General features: G+C 35.8%; 1 protein-coding gene and 1 non-coding gene across 3 annotated transcripts in view; both read left to right on the forward strand.

The window, feature by feature from the left end:
* Window positions 1-16,090, forward strand: part of LOC115212387 — an 85,652-nt gene that overhangs the window by 46,786 nt on the left and 22,776 nt on the right. For both annotated transcript variants that reach the window (XM_036503285.1, XM_029781269.2), the window contains exons 4-7: window positions 5,581-5,742; window positions 7,369-7,593; window positions 11,396-11,463; window positions 15,571-15,678. In XM_036503285.1, coding sequence (XP_036359178.1) covers window positions 5,581-5,742; window positions 7,369-7,593; window positions 11,396-11,463; window positions 15,571-15,678 — 563 coding nt within the window. The remainder of the gene's footprint in view (window positions 1-5,580; window positions 5,743-7,368; window positions 7,594-11,395; window positions 11,464-15,570; window positions 15,679-16,090) is intronic.
* LOC115212486 lies at window positions 2,890-3,008 on the forward strand. Its single transcript, XR_003881759.1, has one exon. It is a non-coding gene; the product is annotated as a 5S ribosomal RNA (ribosomal RNA).

Below are 16,090 nucleotides of genomic sequence, written 5' to 3' on the forward strand. Positions count from 1 at the left end.
AAGATCTCCACTCAAAACGTAAAACCCTCCTTCTTCTCTTCCTTCCTGAGCGTCCAATAATACTATATTTGTTCCACGTCCTTGTGTTGTTGTGTGTTCTCTTTGTGTTTTCATGTTTGGATTAACTTTATATATATATATATATATATATATATATATATATGTATGTGTGTGTATGTATGTGTGTATGTATGCATGTATGTATGCACGTATTTGTGTGTCTTTGTTTGTCCCCCCACTATTGCTTGACACTGATGTTAACGTGTTTACAGCCCCATAACTTAGTGGTTCAGCAAAAAGAGACTTGTAGAGTAAGTACTAGGCCTACAAAGAATAAGTCCTGGGGTCAATTTGTTCGACTAAAGGTGGTGTTCCAGCATGGCCACAGTCCATTGACTGAAACAAGTAAAAGAATATATAAAAGAATGTGTGTGTGTGTAGGGTCTGTATGTATGTATATATGCATGTATGTATGCATACACACACACACACACACATGAACACATAGCTCCCAGTTTGTTTCACTCACCACATTTGAGTGGTATGTCTTGTCATAAGTGTTAGGGTCTTCTTCAGCATAGTTTATCATCAATCAATACAGTCCTTTGTTGTCTTCTCTGTAAGATGTACCATTTTGAGGTCAGTCTTTGTGTTCATGTATACATAAGCACAAAAAAATAGCAAGTAGATTGCCACTACTTTGAAACCTTTTCATACCAACACACCTGAGACTCACCTGGTTTCATAGCACAAAAAAAAATAGCAAGTAGATTGCCTCTACTTTGAAATCTTTTCATACCAACACACCTGAGACTCACCTGGTTTCATAGCACAAAAAAAAATAGCAAGTAGATTGCCTCTACTTTGAAAAAAGGTTTCATACCAACACACCTGAGACTCACCTGGTTTCATAGCACAAAAAAATAATAGCAAGTAGATTGCCTCTACTTTGAAACCTTTTCATACCAACTCACCTGAGACTCACCTGGTTTCATAGCACAAAAAAAAAATAGCAAGTAGATTGCTTCTACTTTGAAACCTTTTCATACCAACACACCTGAGACTCACCTGGTTTCATAGCACAAAAAAAAATAGCAAGTAGATTGCCACTACTTTGAAACCTTTTCATACCAACACACCTGAGACTCACCTGGTTTCATAGCACAAAAAAAAAAATAGCAAGTAGATTGCCTCTACTTTGAAATCTTTTCATACCAACACACCTGAGACTCACCTGGTTTCATAGCACAAAAAAAAATAGCAAGTAGATTGCTTCTACTTTGAAACCTTTTCATACCAACACACCTGAGACTCACCTGGTTTCATAGCACAAAAAAAAATAGCAAGTAGATTGCCTCTACTTTGAAACCTTTTCATACCAACACACCTGAGACTCACCTGGTTTCATAGCACAAAAAAAAAATAGCAAGTAGATTGCCACTACTTTGAAACCTTTTCATACCAACACACCTGAGACTCACCTGGTTTCATAGCACAAAAAAAAAATAGCAAGTAGATTGCCTCTACTTTGAAACCTTTTCATACCAACACACCTGAGACTCACCTGGTTTCATGAACTGACGTTTTGTTTTAAAATAAATTCTTTACTTGTTTCAGTCTTTTGACTGTGGCCATGCTGGACTCTTTTGGTAGAGTCCCAAGTTATGGTTCATTACAATTCTATATTGTAAATCCATGAAGGGACCCCAGGTAAATTGCTTTTTACAGAGTGATATGTAATAAATAAATTACAGATAATGGTCATTACGTATAATTCCTTTATTAGAGCAAATGTGCCTTACAGCTGTTTCCAATAATCATTTTAGGTACATTACTGATAGGTTTACTCAACTGGTCTATTTGATCAATTGAGGTAAATTGAATGACCAAAGAAATATATAATGCAACTTTCATCAGAGCCATGTCTGGAAATAACAAGCAGAGCACTTCAGGAATGGTTATTGTGTGGGTTGTTCAAGTAAAATGGAGAACAGGGTAAGACAGGTTACATGGGGGGTAAGAGCAGGTAAGGGAGTGGTGCCTGAGTCACTTAGTAGTAGTAGTAGTAGTAGTAGTAGTAGAAACAGCAATTGGGATGTTGTGTTTCTAAATTTGGAAGCGGGACAGTCACAGACATGGGTCAGCATTCATTACCATACTAGCATTGTATCTAGTTTAAATATTCTCCAGCCATCGTGCTGAAATTTGATATGGGCTTTTCATGGACGTAGGTTAGTCTTAGCCAGTAATTTTCAATCTTTAATCTATTAATCTAGCATAGTGGGGGAATAATGTTAGAGAGTGAAAGGATACAAATTTTTATTCATATCATAGGTGTCATAAAAGCTCTTATTATCAGGATATAAATACTGATAGATTTAGAGACATTGTTACAAATGGGGTGATGTCAAGTTAATTAAATGTAAATTAGATGTAACTTCAAGGTGACCTGATTATTCAGGTTTTTAAATTTAAATTAATAAAAGGGTTAGAGTTAAAATTTAACTAAAGTTGAAGTTTCCAATTGTAGCATTAAGATATACGAAGATATAGAGGATTAGAGTAGGCTAGCAGAGTAATGTGTTATACCAAAACAATTATGATTAAGGTGACGGCATCAACATCAATAACATCAATATCAATAATATCAATACTAATAATATTGATAAGAAAAATCTTCCAAAATAACAGCAGAAATAACAATACCAATAATCATAGGGTAATAATAAAACAAGAATAAGAGGGTAGTGGTCCCAGTACTGGATGAATAAAATAGGATAGAATAACATTTTTTAAAAATTAAAAAGCAAAATTTTAAGTTTTAAAATAATTTAAAACCCATAGAAATATATATATATATATATATATATATATATATAATATATATATATATATGGCCATAACATGTTGAAAGCACCAGTTCTCGTCCGATCACCGAAGTTAAGCAACGTTGAGCCTAGTTAGTACTTAGATGGGTGACCGCTTGGGAAACATAGGTGCTATAAGTATCACACATTTAATGGCGGTGCCCCTGCATGGCCACAGCTCGTGAACTGAAACTAGATAAATTATATATATACCCCGGTCGAACCGTCCAACCCGTGCTAGCACGGAAAACGGACGTTAAACGATGATGATGATGATGATGATATATATATATACATAGAAGTAAATATATGGTACAACGAAGTACCGATATTTACTGGAAAATAGCGAACGTAATAAATATGATGCTAACGTATAGCTTCACCGCGTATGTACTAGCAAAAATACGTGTGTGTAACAAACTTGAAAAAAATTGTCTTACCTCCAGGGAGAACATCTGAAAGATGAAATACCTAGAAAGGGATAATGTGGTACCGGTTTCAGATTTTTCAAGATATGTCTGCACACATATACTTGATTTATCTTCATCAGCCAACATATACCTCGACAACATTTCAAATGTTGCCGCATCAATGCCAATACACTCGACTGAAATGCCAAAATGCTGACAGAACGAGAACAGTGAAGAAGTTTCAATAAAAATAGTAATGCAATACGAGAGTATTGCTTTCCAGTAAAGAATAGCCCACGAGGGAAAATTATACATAGAAGTAAATATATGGTACAACGAAGTACCGATATTTACTGGAAAATAGCGAATGTAATAAATACGACGCTAATGTATAGCTTCACCGCGTATGTACTAGCAAAAATGCGTGTGTGTAACAAACTTGAAAAAAATTGTCTTACCTCCAGGGAGAACATCTGAAAGATGAAATACCTAGAAAGGGATATTGTGGTACCGGTTTCAGATTTTTCAAGATATGTCTGCACACATATATATATATATATAGAGAGAGAGAGAGATTCGCCATGATAGATCAACTGGCCACTATACCTTTTTCTATTTTCTCTCCCTGTTTATTTCTGTGTTCCTTTCTGCAACTGTCCTAGTTTTAGGGGTTATCAGCAATGATGGACATGTGATACCTCCTTACTTCTCTCCACAAGGCCTTAGAGTTAACTCTGCTGCCTACACTGAGGTCCTGGAAATAATTGTTAAGCCCTGGATAAACACTGTATGCAATGGAAGGCCATATGTGTTTCATTAAGACTCTACACTATCACACATGGCTCTAGTAACACAGGATTGGATGGCTGAAAATTTTCATGATCACATAACCCCTAACATTAGGCCTCCTAATTCCCCAGATCTCAATCTATTGGACTATTACATTTGGAGTGTTGTTGAGAGAAAGGTCAATGAACATGCCCATAACATCAAAGATTCTTTGAAAGCTACCATAGTCAGAGTACTGTTCAAAATGAACCAGGACCACTTGATTCGAACATGTAGATGATTTAGATTTCATATAGAAGCAGTTGTTGAAGCTGAAGGTAGCTTTATTGAATAACATTATAGAAAAGAAGGTTTATTTTTATTCTTATAGCATTTTTTTATAAATAAAGTTATTATCTGTTGTTATATATCTTTTTTTTTAAAAAACAAATCTGTCCTCAAATATCTTACGCATTTAGAGGAATGACCACCTAAGTGTGGACACCCAAATGCTAAACATAGACATCAAATCGCCAAAACCACAAAGATTTGACGTCTATGTTTAGCATATAGGGTGTCCACTTTAGTGGTCATTCCTCTAAATTTTGTATGTAACACAATTTTTAATCTTCAGAATTTTTAAAATATGCTAAGCCACTGGTTTTAATCGATTAGTATCAATTTCTACCCTTATTATTTAATTATATATATATATATATATATTTAATTATATATATATATACATATACATATATATATATATAATATATATATATATATATATATATATATATATATATATTAATTATATATATATATATATATATATATATATACATGTAGGTTGTTCCATTGATTGGATCAATTGGAACCCTCAATTTCATAACCAATGAAGTGCCAGTCACTTCATATATATATCATCGTTCGTTTAGCGTCCGTTTTCCATGCTAGCATGGGTTGGACGGTTCTACTGGGGTCTGTGAAGCCAGAAGGCATCATCAGGCCCAGTCAAATCTGGCCGTAGAAACACTGCCAGATTTGACTGGGCCTGATGAAGCCTTCTGGCTTCACAGACCCCAGTAGAACCGTCCAACCCATGCTAGCATGGAAAACGGACGCTAAACGAACGATGATATATATATGAAGTGACTGGCACTTCATTGGTTATGAAATTGAGGGTTCCAATTGATCCAATCAATGGAACAACCTACATGTGAACTTAACAGGCAAGTGGCTGAGCACTCCACAGATACGTGTACTGTTAACATAGTCCTCAGGGAAATTCAGCATAACACAGAGTGTGATAAGGCTGGTCCTTTGAAATACAGGTACTATTCATTTTTGCCAGCTGAGTGCACTGGAGCAATGTGAAATTAAGTGTCTTGCTCAAGGATACAATATATCACCAGGAATTGAACTCACGACTTCACAATCATAAGCTGAATACCCTAACTACATGCTTTGACTTATGAGTGTGTGTGTGTGTGTGTGTGTGTGTGTTTAAATTCAAGTATATATGTATGTATATCTTTCAGGTTGGCTGGAGACCATTTGCAGATGACAGATATTACAGATATTGGTGGGTAGAGTTTATCAACCTGGTTTATCCCATATTAGTGCTGCTTTTGCTCCTATTCATCTATGCATGGCAAGTTGGAAACTGCTGGTGGAATTTAAATGCCCGAATTTACATAAAGGTAAGTTCAGCACTGCTACTGCTGCTACTACTGCTGCTACTACTGCTGCTTTCAGGGTTGATAATATAAGTACCACTTGAGCTTTAGGGTCGATGTAATTGACTTACTCCTTCCCTGGACTTGCTGGCCTTGTGCCAAAATTTGAAACCAATATAATAATTGAAGCCATTTATGTACATACTTAATGTATGAGCAATGCCTTGTATTTTCATCAAATCTACCTTTTCCTGAAGAGAATAGACTCATCTGTTTCATTTGTTAGGATCAGGCACCTTTTATTTTTGTTTCCTTTCACTGATCCCGTATTGATGGATACAAGTACATAGATCCGTATTAAAAAATATGAAGCTTCACAATACAGTCATGTAAGCACAAGTGATAGTCAGTACATTCTGGGTAGTTGCTGGGTCATTCTTTTGCAGACCAAGCAGAATGTTTGGCTGATAGTTGCCCTGTGTTATCACAGACCAATCAGTGATAAGCATATCATGGTTCAACTGAGCATACCATGTTATTCCAGATCAGTGATGAATGAATCAGTGATAAATGAAGCTACATGTAATATATCAATGTCGTCATGCCTCTATTAGATGAGCAGAATAAGCAATGGAGATGCATGGTTTTAAACTCCTGTTATACAGGAGAATTGCTTTTTAAGCTTCTTTGTGATGCATCATTAAAGATATGCCTGTTAGATGCTTCATTAGTCTGAGAGAAGTTTGTCAAGAGTTTGTTAATGTTACAATAACAGAATGTCTGTAAATTATGTTGTCAAATTAAAATTTTGACCTTTTGACAATGACTCACACCATTTTCGTATTTTGGTTTAAGTAAATTACCCACAATACTACAATCATGATCCAAACTTTATGCACCTTTGGCCACATACTTCCATGAGTTCAGAATAAATGACTTACAAAAATCTTCCTCCAAATCCTCTAGAACTATATATATATTGGGTTGTCTGGAAAGTTCGTGCCGATTTTTAAAGGAAAGAAAAAGGTCAATAAATACTTGCCATTGCATTTTTAATCAACCAAATATGAACCATTTTGTTGCACAATGCGTCTCCATCTTTCCTTTAACTTGAAAATACCCTCTTCCCAGAATTGAGGTGGTTTCATGGCAAAGAATTCATCAAGGTATCTTTTTATGTCATCCAAGGAATTGAAATTTTTACCATTAAGACTATTCTGCAGAGACCTGAATAAGTGGAAATCCAAAGGAGCAATATCTGGTGAATATGGAGAGTGGGGTAACACATCCCAGCTGAGCTGCAGCAATTTTTACCTGTTCCCAAAGCATCAAGTGCCGAAAATGAACTTTCTTATCTTCCATTTTAAAGGGTTACAGAATTAATACAGGGTATAGGAATATAAATCTTCTTCCACGAAAAGATAGCTTAAACTGTGCTCTAAATGGAGATGTAGTCAAATCCTATTTTATGGACTCAACCATGTTCTAAAATAAGTTGAAAGGTAAGCTACTATAAATCGACACAAAATTTCTGGACAACCCATTATATCAGAATTCAAAATTTTATTGCATTTGTGTATTTATATTTTCATTATACTTGCTTATCTATCCAACCTGATTTTTTTTCTCTCTTCTTTTGTATTCCAACAGAGCCATGAACACAAACATATGCTTACAATTAGTAGCAATAAATCTGCCTTGAGAATATCTGAAGATACAAATTTGACAGCCATCAATAAAAAGGGGAATGTTGAATGCCAGCAGAATATGCCCACTTATTTAATAACAGATATATTGCACTTGATTATGTTCTGTATGGGAATGGTCTTTTTCCGTTATCATGGTGATGAACAAGTATGTGGTCTCTTAGAGAAGGTATATTCTTTGCGTTGTTTTAAAGATATTTATTTCACTTAGCTGATGGGTTCATAGAAACCTAATGCAATGATTAATCATATATCCATAAAAGATCTTAACCTTTTTGTTACCAACACGGCTGAAGCTGGCTCTGGCTCTGAGTACAGATGTCTTGTTTTCATGAGTTTCGACTTAAAATCTTCCACCAAACCTTGGCCACAATTTATGTTCCTAACACTAACTGAATGGTAACTAAGTTATTTTACTAAATTTTTTCTTATATTTAAAATTAATTGAAAGAAACACAGAGCATCTCAAAATAAATACAGTAACGAAAGGGTTAAAGACTGAAATCAACATCAACATTTGATATTTAGAAAGATGGCAAGCTGGCAGAATCATTACTGCACTGGAAAAAAATACTGAGCAGCATTTTTTTTTACTTTATGTTCTGTGTTCAAATGCCACCAAGGTTGACTTTGCTTTTCGTACTTTCAGGGTCGATAAAATAAGTACCAGTTGAACATTGGCATCAATGTGATAAATTTACATCTCTCCAAAACTGTTCACCTTGTGCCAAAATTTGCTATCGAGAGTTTTAAAAACCGTGTTTTAAGCATAAAAATTGACTTTCCAACAGATTTTGCTTTTGAATTTGTTTCACAAGAATCCAAAACCATGTGTTGAAACTGATATTGTTATATTTTGAAGAGTCAAATTAGAACCTATAAACACACTCACCAGTTATTGTTCACTTTCTTTTTGTTATATTTTCAGAGAATTTTCACCATACTTTTCTTGTGATTTTGTGGTGATTTTAAATTCGGAGACTTTCTAAATTCAATCCATTGAAGTCATAGGAAAAGTGTGTCAAAAATTTCTGGGATTATAACAAAAAACCAGATGTGAACCACAGCTGGTTAGTTTGTTTATAGGCTTTAATTTGGTTGTCCCTCAATATAACAATAATTTCTTTTTAATATAATCCCTAGCAAATATTCAAGGCAGTGAAGCTGAAGAATTGTTAGCATGCCAAGCAAAATACTTAGCGGCATTTTATCCATCCATTACATTCTGAGTTCAAATTCCACTGAGGTTGACTTTGCCATTCATCCTTTTGGGATCAATAATATAAATACCAGTTGATCACTGGGGTTGATGTGATTGACTTAATCCTTTCCCTGAAATTAGTAACCTTGTGCCAAATTTTGATATCAATATAATTACTATGCTTTTGCATATTTTTAAAAACCATTATAACTATTTCAATAATTTAGTTTTAATAGTAGAACTCAGAGTAGCATTAAAATGCATACATTTCCCAAGCCTTGAAATATTTAGATCTAAAAAGCAGTGAATTAGCAAGTTCTTTTGGGAATTAGACAATATTGTCTAAGAGAATATTTCAGATTTCTCAACCACAGTTTCTTACTTGAATGAAACAGTGAAACACTAACATCACTCAATTAGTTCAATTCCAGTACTTGACTGGTACTTTATTTTATCAACCCTACTGATTGAAAAGCATAATTGGCTTTGACAGAATTTTATCTCTGAACAAAGGGGTTGGATATACACACCACAAGAAACCTGAAATTTTCTCTTAGAGTTATTCATATTTTAAGTGCAGATGAGAATGTCAACTTCAAAGACCACAGTTCTTCTGTGAGGAGCAGCTATTCCAATATTATTAGTCTTAAAAGATGCAGCAACGCACAATGCCACACAAATCCTATAGTTAATGGGAAATGGGTGTAGTTCAGCCTCATGCAAGTTTTAATGGATTGAAGATTTTCAACCAGTTCATGGCAATAAACAATGAATAAATCTCTTCTGGAAAGGTACCAACCAATCTGAAGAAATATTTTTGCATAACCTGGCACCTATTTCCAAAAGCTAGGTGAATTACAGAGCATATAATTAAATATTTTAAGGCAGCGAGCTGGCAGAAATGTTAGCATGCCGGGTGAAATGCTTAGTGGTATTTCGTCTGCCGGTACGTTCTGAATTCAAATTCTGCCGAGGTCGACTTTTCCTTTCATCTTTTTGGGGTTGATAAATTAAGTACCAGTTACGCATTGGGGTCGATGCAATCGACTTAATCCCTTTGACTGTCCTTGTTTGTCCTCTCTATGTTTAGCCCCTTGTGGGCAATAAAGAAATAATAATTAAATATTTTGTCTAAATAAAGAACCAAAACACCAGTAAAGTACAGATCTATGGGTGGGTCATTCAATATCACATCTACTTTTACATTTTGATTCTCAGGCCTTCTTCTATTTTGTCATTGTTTACCAGGCATGGCTGTGTAGTTAAGCAGCTTGCTTTGTGACCATGTGATTTTGGGTTCAGTCCCACTGTACAGCACCATGAACTAGTGTCTTCTACTATAAATCTAGGCTGATCAATGCCTTGTGAGTGAATATGATTGACGGAGACTGTGTAGAAGTCCTTCATGTGTGTGTGTGTGTGCGCGTGTGTCTATGTGTATGTATGTATATATCTATGCACTATGTGTGTGTGTGTGCCTGTGTGCATGCATGGTGTATGTATATATCTATGTGCTATGTGTGTGTGTCTTTTTGTTTGCTCCTCACCACTGCTTGATAAACAGTGTTGGTTTGTTCATGTCCCTGTTACTTAACTAAATGGCAAAAGAGACTAAAAGAATAAGTACCAGATTTTAAAAAGAAATAAGTTCTGGGGGCAATTCGTTCAGCAAAAATCTTTAGTGAAGTACTCCCGCATGGCTACAGTTCAAAGACTGAAACTTGTAAAAAAACAAGTGATAAAAAATATTACATTATTTTTTTCTTTTGTTCTCTACCTGTTTCTCTTGTCAACACGTTCATCGTTTCTACGTAACCTATGATGGTGTTGCTGTTTCCAAAGTTTATTTTCGTTTCCCTATTAGTAATTTTACTCGCGTATCTATCTTAAAATGAGCTGCTTGCCAGAGGTCTGTGGAGGATGACATAACAAGCCTTGACTATTGGGATCGACTCAAAAAGCTCAGGCTTTGCTCCCTCCACTGCCGCTGTGAGCTCTATACCATCTGTATGATGAGGAAAATATTCCATCAACATTGCCCATCTTTAAAATTCGTCTGAGGCTTGGCCCCCATGCCATCCGTCCACTACAGAAATGTTCGTGTCGTATCACAACCCTATGACAGAACTATTTCACCTCAATTGGCCCTGCTCTCTTCAACATCATGCCAGACACATAAAGGAGGAAAGCGACTTCATGGCATTCAAATGATCCCCAACAAATACAAGATAAACCACTCACACCCAGATATGTCTCTGAAAACAATAACCCTCTGCTTGAATGGGCTACGGTTCCCCAGAGCTGACTGTGTATCTCTTTCAGGTCGTGCTATTAAATTAGACATGGCCTGAGTCAACTTCGACCGAAATTTATCTAAGTAATCTAATCTATGCTGTAACCTTTTAATCAAAGCATGACAACATGGGTAGAGGCTGATATCTTAACATTTCTGATGGTCTTAAGTATAAAAAAATGATTAAATATTTATGTAGAACTACATTCAGAGTATGTCTATAAGCTATTGTGTTTAGACTTGGTTTCTATCTTCAAACTGTTCTGTTTTATAGATGCAATTGGGCGATTTTCAGCATGCATGTATATGGGTGGAAATGAGCTGCTTGGTGGAGGTCTGTGCTCTCCAAGTGCTTTTCTCCTTACTTCTTTTTTCTCTTTTTTCCTTCCTCACAGTTCATCTTCAGTATTATCTATAGCCATATCATAGTGAATGTTATCTGAAATATTCTATCCTTTTCTTTCTCTCATTTACTAGGTGTTTCTTGAGATAGAATCTCTACGAAATCGGAATGTTTCAAACAATGTCATGGTAAGAAATTTCAGGTAAGTGTTGTATTTTTATCTTTCATGATTCTCTTTCCATGGACCAACTCTCTAATCCACCCAAACCACACTACTCAGTAGCCAAATTAGTGTGTTGCCATGTGGTTTCTTAAACTACTAGAAATAGTTCACAAATCCCTCTCAAAGCATACTCTACAGCAGGAGTTCTCAACTTGGGTCCATATAGACCCTTGAGGTCCATATGAGATTTTGTGGTGTCCACTGATGTAATATAGTAAATTGGGGGTCCACAGTAATTTTTCATGGGCCATGAAAAAACTGTATTTTAGACTAGTAAAGTTTATGTGCAATAAATTGGTTATACGTCCAAAATACACAAACTATTTCAACAATTTTTATACAAAAGTGAGTGGCTGTGTGGTAAGTAGCTTGCTTTCCAACCACTGGTTCCGGGTTCAGTCCCACTGCATGGCACCTTGGGTAAGTGTCTTCTACTATAGCCTCAGGAAACTGAAAGAAGCTCATCGTATATATGTATATATATATATATATAAAGTTAATCCAAACAAGAAACACACAGAAAAAAACACAGCAACGCGAGGACGTGTGTGTGTATGTATTTGTGTGTCTGTGTTTGTCCCACAACATCGCTTGACAACCGATGCTGGTGTGTTTACATCCCTGTAACTTAGTGGTTTGGCAAAAGAGACCGATAGAATAAGTACTAGGCTTACAAAGAATAAAGTCCTGAGGTCGATTTGCTCGACTAAATGGTGGTGCTCCAGCATGGCCACAGTCAAATGACTGAAACAAGTAAAAAGAGTATAAAAAGAGTAAATTATAAAAATACAATAGGAGTTTTTAAACATCGAATGGCTATGGGAGTCCACCCAAGTAAAATAAGAATTAAAGGGGTCCATAGATAATAAAAATGGTTGAGAACCCCTGATCTACAAGCTTAAATAAGAAAAACACATATTAGATAATGTAGTAACATTATATCATCACCCATCTCATCACTCGTAAAATCATGAGAGGGTCATGGGTTAGAATAACTTTGATTATAGGTCAACTCAGTCAGAGTTTATTAGGGATTATATGTCAACAAGAAGAAGAATATTCATGACTGCATGTTAGCAAGCTTCAGAATTTCCATTTTATATTTTAAAAGAATTGGTTTGTCAGTGTTTGGAAACTGCTGCATAATACCCATCCCTCTTTGCCATTCTAACTATGGCACTGTTTCCTCATCTGCAATAATTATATAATGATTTTACTGATGTATCCTGATGACATAACACTGCCACTGCTAAGGAATCTCATTCATGCATGACAACACTCCCTCCTGCTCTGCTAGGACCACCCAAACATCACAAGTGTCTTGCAGCATACAAGATGAAAGGTTGATGGTATGGCTGGTCAAGGCGGTGAGCTGGCAGAAACGTCAGCACGTCGGGCGAAATGCTTAGCGGTATTTCGTCTGCGTTACGTTGTGAGTTCAAATTCCGCCGAGGTCGACTTTGCCTTTCATCCTTTCGGGGTCGATAAATTAAGTACCAGTTACGAACTGGGGTCGATGTAATCGACTTAATACCTATGTCTGTCCTTGTTTGTTCCCTCTGTGTTTAGCCCCTTGTGGGTAATAAAGAAATAGGTATGGCTGGTCAGTATCTCTGGATCTCAAACCTATTGAAGATCTTTGCTCCATCATTAAACAAGATGTTAATGCCAATGAATGCCAATTAACATCAAAAGATGTCTTATGGGTGATCATCAAAGCTGCAGCAGAGGCAGTCCAACCTGTCAGATTCTATGAGTAATAGGATTTTTGAAGTTATCCATTGAAATGGTGCTCATGTGGCTAAATAATTCATTATGTCAATTAATATTATAATATCATTATGCTTCGTTTTGGGATTTGGTTTGCAAGATTCTTTATATGAGTTCGTGTGTTGAAGCATATTCTGTTGTGTCAGGGGAGAGTCATTCTTTTTTAGTGCCTTATTATTTAACACAGTCTATTGAAAAGGTTGCAAGATGCAACAAAAATTTTAGAAAAAAAAAAAGAAATAAGTGGAAATTTTACCGGTGAGTGTGTTAAATAATAAGGCACTAAAAGAGAATGATTCTCCCCAGAAACAACAGAATATCATTATGGTTTTCTGTTAAATATATGTTCAATGTATGCTTGATATGTATCATTTCTCTTCATTTTCTGAAAAAAAATGTCTAGAAGGGCTATTTTCATTCAAAAGCTATTAGTGTGGTTCACTCCAAATCTGAAGAATTTGAATTAAAAAAGAAAGGACGTTACACAGAATAATGAAAGCATAACAATGAGTTTGCCATAGTGTGCAAACCAGCTGGGGAAAATTTTATCAAAATCTATTCACAGAAAACTGAGAAATCCTAAATTTCACCCTTAAGCTAATAGCATGGTTCTGTGTGTGTGTGTATACACACAAAGTAAGGGGGTTTAGTTCACAGGTAATCTAAATGATTAGGTATGCTAGGTAAGTGTTGTAATGGATTACTAAGGCTCCAAGGTTATAGCCAAGATGGTAGCTATGGAGCCATTGCAGATTTCCAATGCAGTGGATCGGGCTAACAATCATGAGGTAATGAGTTCGATTCCTGGACTAGGCAGTGGGTTGTGTTCTTGAGCAAGACACTTTATTTCATGTTGCTCCAGTTCACTCAGCAGTAGAAATGAATCACAACATCACTGGTGCCAAGTTGTATCGGCCTTTGTCGTTCCTTTGGATAACATCAGTGGCATGGAGAGGGGAGGCTGGTATGCATGGGCGACTGCTAGTCTTCCGTAAACAAGCTTGCCTGGACTTGTGCCTCGGAAAGGAACTTTCTAGGTGCAATCCCATGGTCATTCATGACTAAAGGAGGTCTTTACCCTTTATACATGCCAGCATGGAAAACAGATACTAAAGGCTGATGATGATGATGATGATAGAGATGATATATATATATATATATATATATATATATATATATATATATATATATATATATATATATACATATATACATACATACATATATATATCATATATATGTGTGTGTGTCTATATCTTATTATATGTACATAAATTTTTACGAATGACTTTTTATAAGTTCACATGTATTAATGGCACTTTGCAGATGATACTGTCAGACTGGCCAGCTTAGAACAAGAATTGAAACAACTAGTAGAGTGCCTAGACAAAGACCTCCAATGAATCTGGCATGGAGATAAGTGCAGAGAAACAAAAGTTATGACAAACTGCCCAAAGAGAATCAGTGGAGTTGAGCTTGGACAAGTTCAAATCTTCAAATATCTTGGGGTGATAGTGAGTGACCAAGGTTCCTAGTCTGAAGTGATGTCCCATATTGCCAAAACAAGAGCAGCAATGACCAAATTCAGAACACTGGGGGAAGATAGAAATATCTCACTGAGCTCCAAAATTAGACTAATAAGATCACTAGTGATCTCAGTATTCCTGTACACGTGTAAGACATGGACACTGATCGCAGAAATCGAAAGAAGAATCCAGGCTGCAGAGATGAAATGTTTCAGGGGACTTTTGAGAATATCATACAGAAGTTGTGTCATGAATGAGGAAGTGAAAAGAAGAATAAGGCAGGCAATAGGGCCCTAAGAGGAACTTTTTACCACAGTAAAGAAATGCAAGCTCAGGTGGTTTGGGTGTGTCCTGCGTTTATCGGGGATGACCAAAATAATCCTTCAGAAAGAGTCAAAGATGGCAGATGTAGAAGCAGACAGAGAAAGAGTTGGGAAAACAACATCTGTGAGATGCGGTCCGAGAAGCAGAAGACAGAAACTAGTGTAGGGATCTGGTCACAAAGTCATCAGTGGTGACCCAGCAGTCAGTCGCACAACAGGAAATGTAATGTAATGTAATGTATTAATTATAATTGTTTTTGATGTCCCATTCTCATTTCTGAGTATACTTACCTTATATTCTATAATATTTTTCTATTGTGTTTCAATTTTGAATTTTTAAAATGGTTGTTTACATGGTGGTAGCAGGGCTGCCCTTTTCAGCAAAAATAAACATCATTCTTTCATATTCAAAATATTCATCTTTTTAAACATCAACTTCTTTTTATTTTTATTCATTTTTTTTTTAGGATATTCATGGGAGCTGGAATCACATGGGTGTTAATGATAGTTGGCCTGCAAATACTCTATTTTTGGATTTACCGTTCACATATATTCATAACCACTGAAAGTTTAAGGTAAGCAAGCAATGCATTCAGTAGATTATTTATATATTGCCTTATTGTCATCTCTAAGGAGAATAATCTTGTAATGTTGAAATATTTGACATACCTGCCATGATGTTATGAGAGCCAGTTGCTATTCTTCCCATTGTTGCTTAGCCTTGGGTGATTACCTGTCATATTGATATATGATCAACACCATTAAAGCTCTGGCCATCCCATCATTGTTCAAGATTATATTACTCAACATGAGTCATAAAGGTGTTGTTTATAAAAATATATGACTGGAATTTCCAATAGGTCCTTAATTCAAAAGGTTTATGCATAGGAAGTAAAATCATTCATATGTTATTGCTTGGTTGTGACCTATTTATTCTAATCCTGTTTCGGTGGCTATTATTTAACATTTGAATGTAGTCATTCCCAT

The sequence above is a fragment of the Octopus sinensis genome, linkage group LG5 (assembly GCF_006345805.1).
Source record: "Octopus sinensis linkage group LG5, ASM634580v1, whole genome shotgun sequence".
NCBI classification, from domain to species: domain Eukaryota; kingdom Metazoa; phylum Mollusca; class Cephalopoda; order Octopoda; family Octopodidae; genus Octopus; species Octopus sinensis.